General features: G+C 34.4%; 1 protein-coding gene across 1 annotated transcript in view; it reads right to left on the bottom strand.

The window, feature by feature from the left end:
- Positions 1 to 3,724, bottom strand: part of LOC109236860 (haloalkane dehalogenase-like) — a 7,794-nt gene extending 4,070 nt beyond the window's left edge. Inside the window, 7 exon segments of the mRNA XM_019403091.1 lie at positions 772 to 884; positions 886 to 900; positions 1,679 to 1,755; positions 1,855 to 1,948; positions 2,825 to 2,910; positions 2,994 to 3,069; positions 3,396 to 3,724. Coding sequence (XP_019258636.1) covers positions 772 to 884; positions 886 to 900; positions 1,679 to 1,755; positions 1,855 to 1,948; positions 2,825 to 2,910; positions 2,994 to 3,069; positions 3,396 to 3,677 — 743 coding nt within the window. The 5' untranslated portion in view covers positions 3,678 to 3,724.
- Positions 3,725 to 3,990: the final 266 nt, after the last annotated feature.

The raw sequence follows: 3,990 nt of genomic DNA, 5'->3' as shown, positions 1-3,990 counted from the left end.
TGGACGGGGAGTAACAGGGTGGGTAGGTAGACGGTAAAAAAAAAAACTGAAAGTTTTAAAAAAAAAATCATTTTTGGAGAGAGAGGTGGGGTGGGGTTTGGGTGAGGGTGAGGGGGTGGTGGTGGGTTGGGGGATAGGGCGGGGAAGGTTGAGAAGGAGTTTTGGAAAATGTTTTCCCTTCTCTTGATAAGGAAAACATTTTCCTCCAATTGAAGGAAAATGAGTTGATAAGGAAAATGTTTTCCAAAATATTTAAGCCAACCAAACATGGGAAAATTGGAAAACATTTTCCGGAAAATGTTTTCCTTCGTACCAAACACACCCCAAGATCTCTGAGAAATATCATGCTTTCATGTATCTTGATGAAATTTCAGACTAACCAGATATATAGAAGCTATTTCAATAACCTAAATTCATTCTTTACTAATATGGAGTTAAAGGGTAGAGAGCATTTCTCACATCTACACATAATACATGCCCCTTAAGCAAAGTGAATCACCTAAGTTGAAATCATTCAGTCTGAAGCCCAATAGTTTTCGGTTTTCTACATAAAGGGCAGACTAAAAGTAAGTACAATTAGGAGGCTAACTTCCCAGAAATTTGAAAGATGAAAAAAATACTAAAGACCCAAAAAGGGCACAGAAGGCTTCCAATTAGGATTTGAATACCATAATATGTGAAAAGAGCAGTTAATATTCTTCTTGCAATAATTAAGAGCAGTCAATATACCATGAGATGCAAGCAATTGATTGACTACACAGAAAATGAAACCTGAGCTGCTGAAAAAGTCCAGGAATAGGTGAAGAAACTGTCAGTGGAGTGTTCAGAATCGCAAGCTTCGATATTTTACTGGGATTTTTCAAAGTCCAAGTCAACCCGTATGAAACCCACAAGGAATCCCTACAAATATATTATCAGATAAAGTTAAGCACCTAAGCAGAAGTTCAAAAAATTTAGCTTCTACTTTAAGAAATTGACTTATAAAACCATCTAAAAATGCAAGAAGCCTAAAATTAACATGCAAGAAATGCAGTAAAATAGCTTTTAAAGTGCAAGAAAGATTATTATATTTAAGATAAATACTTGGTGCCTCATTGGGCAGTGATCGACAGTTAACATAGAAGAGTAGTTATTTTAGATTGTCATGCGCACACCAAAAGCTTCTCGAACACAACACTTCCAACAAAATTTTCCTATCTATCTCATGTTCCTTTATTTTGAATATGGTCATTTCCCCTGTCTGACGATGCATACTTCAGTATTGACACTTGTTTAGTATCACTTCAATTCGTTGATAGCAAAAATAACAGATAAGAAGCATCAATTAATTAGTTCACTCTTCTTCTATTCATTTCTATATATCCTTCTGTTAAAAAAAATTATTTACACACTGAAGTTCAGTATTAACAAAAAGAGAGAGTTTCTTGGTTAATCAAGCTCTAATATGTAGGAGAATTGATAATATATAACCTCCTATAATAGAGGCCAATAGCTAATCATGTAGCTACGTAGAGTAAAAATTTACAAACAGAAAAATCTATTAGAAAAAGAAAAATTTCTTCCTAGTTCAACCAAAATCTACACCATCCATTATCATCCAATACTGACTAGTACCAATAATATTCTTCGATATGTAACATAAAATTTTCAGTCCCAGCGTGGTTAATGTCACTCAGACCTGAACTACGAGGAAAAATGGAGACGTCACTCCCAGGACTTCAAGTAACTTCTCGAACTCTTCATGGAACTCTTTCTCTGCCAGTAAAATTGTTCAGAACCTCATAATGTTGCCTAGTTAAGAAAACAACATTCAGATGAAGTAAACTGAAGTTTAGAGTGAGAAGGTCTCGATACCAGTGTAGTCGAAACCGTAACCAGGTTGTGGCTTGTCACTAAATCCAAATCCGATCCAGTCAGGTGCAAAGCAGTGGAATCCAGTATCCGCCATCTAGCCAGAGAGAAAAAGCTTGTTGTTGAACAATAAAGACCAACATTATCAAGAAGATAAAAAGATCGAGAGATATTCTGAACAGATAAAACTGAAGAACAAGTTATATGGTGACTAGACGAATTCCTCCTGCTTCTGACCAAGATCACACATTCATATCTTTTAAGTCTAAGATGATAACAACGAAAAGACAGTGACAAAATCAATAGAATTACCAAATCATCTTATGTAAGTTCTTCTCAAGAAGGTATTCTTCAAAATATCATACCACCTGCCTTTTGAACATAGTCAGTTTGTCAAGTATCTATTTTAAAAGCATCCCTATAAATTTTCTGAATAATCGAAAACTACTCTAATACATTGTCCCATTTAAAAAGACTAATTGGAGATGGATTGTAAAAAGCTCATATTGACTTATACATCATAGTATAAATTATGGAAGAAGAAAATACTACTATATTAAAAGTTGGTTTGACAATAGAAATTTAAAACTGAGTAGGTCAATGAACACAAAAAGATTGTCTAAATAGAATGACTGCATAGTTAGAGTGATAAAGAAAACATCACGTCAAAGTTTACAATTTGCTTAATGAATTTAAATACTCTTGAGAGTTGTGAAAATTTTACAAAAATTAAAATGTATGAAATAATTCGGAACATCCCAAAGTAGAAAGAATGCCATATAAATTGAGTTGCATGAAGTGCTAAGTAAATGTCAAATATAATACTACCAAGTTAAAACATTGACAAATATGTCAAGTAAATAGAAAAAGGCACGACGAAAAGAGCCAAGGTCCTGATCAGTCCTGACTATCTGAAACTGTTAGCAAAATTTTCTAACTCCGAAGGTAGTAAATCTAATATCAGAATTAGAACCTGAGACATAACAACTCGATAGCTGTATGATTGTGTTGGAGCTCCATGGAGAAATATAACTGTCCCACGTCTGCTTTCAGGTGATCCTGCAATGGGCAAACTTGAACATTTTGAAGTCCTTAAACTACAAACAAAATGAATTCAACCAGAATGAAAATAAAAATCTCACCTGTTTCTCTCACAAACCACCTGAATTTTCCTGATTTGACATAAGATCCGTATTCCTTTCCTTTGTCTTCAATTCTCTACACGAAATAATCACTAAGTTACTTCAATGATTTTAGATTCTGCGAAGAATTTCTAACACAAATGCAGGGCTAATTTTATGCATCGTCACTAAACTTTACACATTGCATCAGCAAATTCACAAGACTACTTTTTGTATCATTAAAGTCACTAAACTTTAGCATGTTGTATAAGTAAAGTCACAAATTTAGTTTTTGTATAATTAAAGTCATTTAATTTTTTTGTATTAGCAAAGTCACAAAACTATTTTTCGTATCATTTAAATCACTGAATTTCGAGTATACAGGAAAAAAAACTAGTAAGTATAAGACATGAATTGAGTTACGTAAAGCATTTGGCCGACGTTTCCGTCCTCAGCAGGACTCTCAGGCATCTGAATTGCGCTTCGGCTAGACGGATTGTCAGTGACAAAACCGAACGGGTTGAATGCCGGTTTATCATCATCTTTCTCTGAAGAAGCTCTCGTGAGAACAGGAAGTGCCGGTCCGGTTCTGCTTCTGCTTGTCCATAGCCTTCTGAAATGGCCGGTGAATTCAGCCGATGACGAAGAAGTGGAACCGACAAAGCATAGAGCAGACGGAGAAGGAGAGAGAAGAGAGAGTGTCATCGTGATGAGTGGAGGGAGTTTGAATCCAACGAACACCACTAGCTTTTTATTGATTCTGAATATTCTTTATAGCGTGGAAAATAAATGGATAAATCTTGAAATAGGCTTTTGGACATGCGTATTATTTGCAAAATATTGAAAATTACTACTTCTATACTTTGATAATTTCTTTTGAAAGTTTGTCAATTATTTCAAGTGATTTCAAGATAATTTTATCCATGGTCATTGAATTTTTGTGTTTGTTACCCAAAAGTCACTTTTCTATTTTTTGTTACGTAAAAATTATTCAACTTTGTGTTCATTACACAAAAGT

Source organism: Nicotiana attenuata, unplaced genomic scaffold, assembly GCF_001879085.1.
Source record: "Nicotiana attenuata strain UT unplaced genomic scaffold, NIATTr2, whole genome shotgun sequence".
NCBI classification, from domain to species: domain Eukaryota; kingdom Viridiplantae; phylum Streptophyta; class Magnoliopsida; order Solanales; family Solanaceae; genus Nicotiana; species Nicotiana attenuata.
The sequence above is the reverse complement of the archived record's forward strand: the minus strand, read 5'-3'. Positions and strand labels throughout refer to the sequence as shown.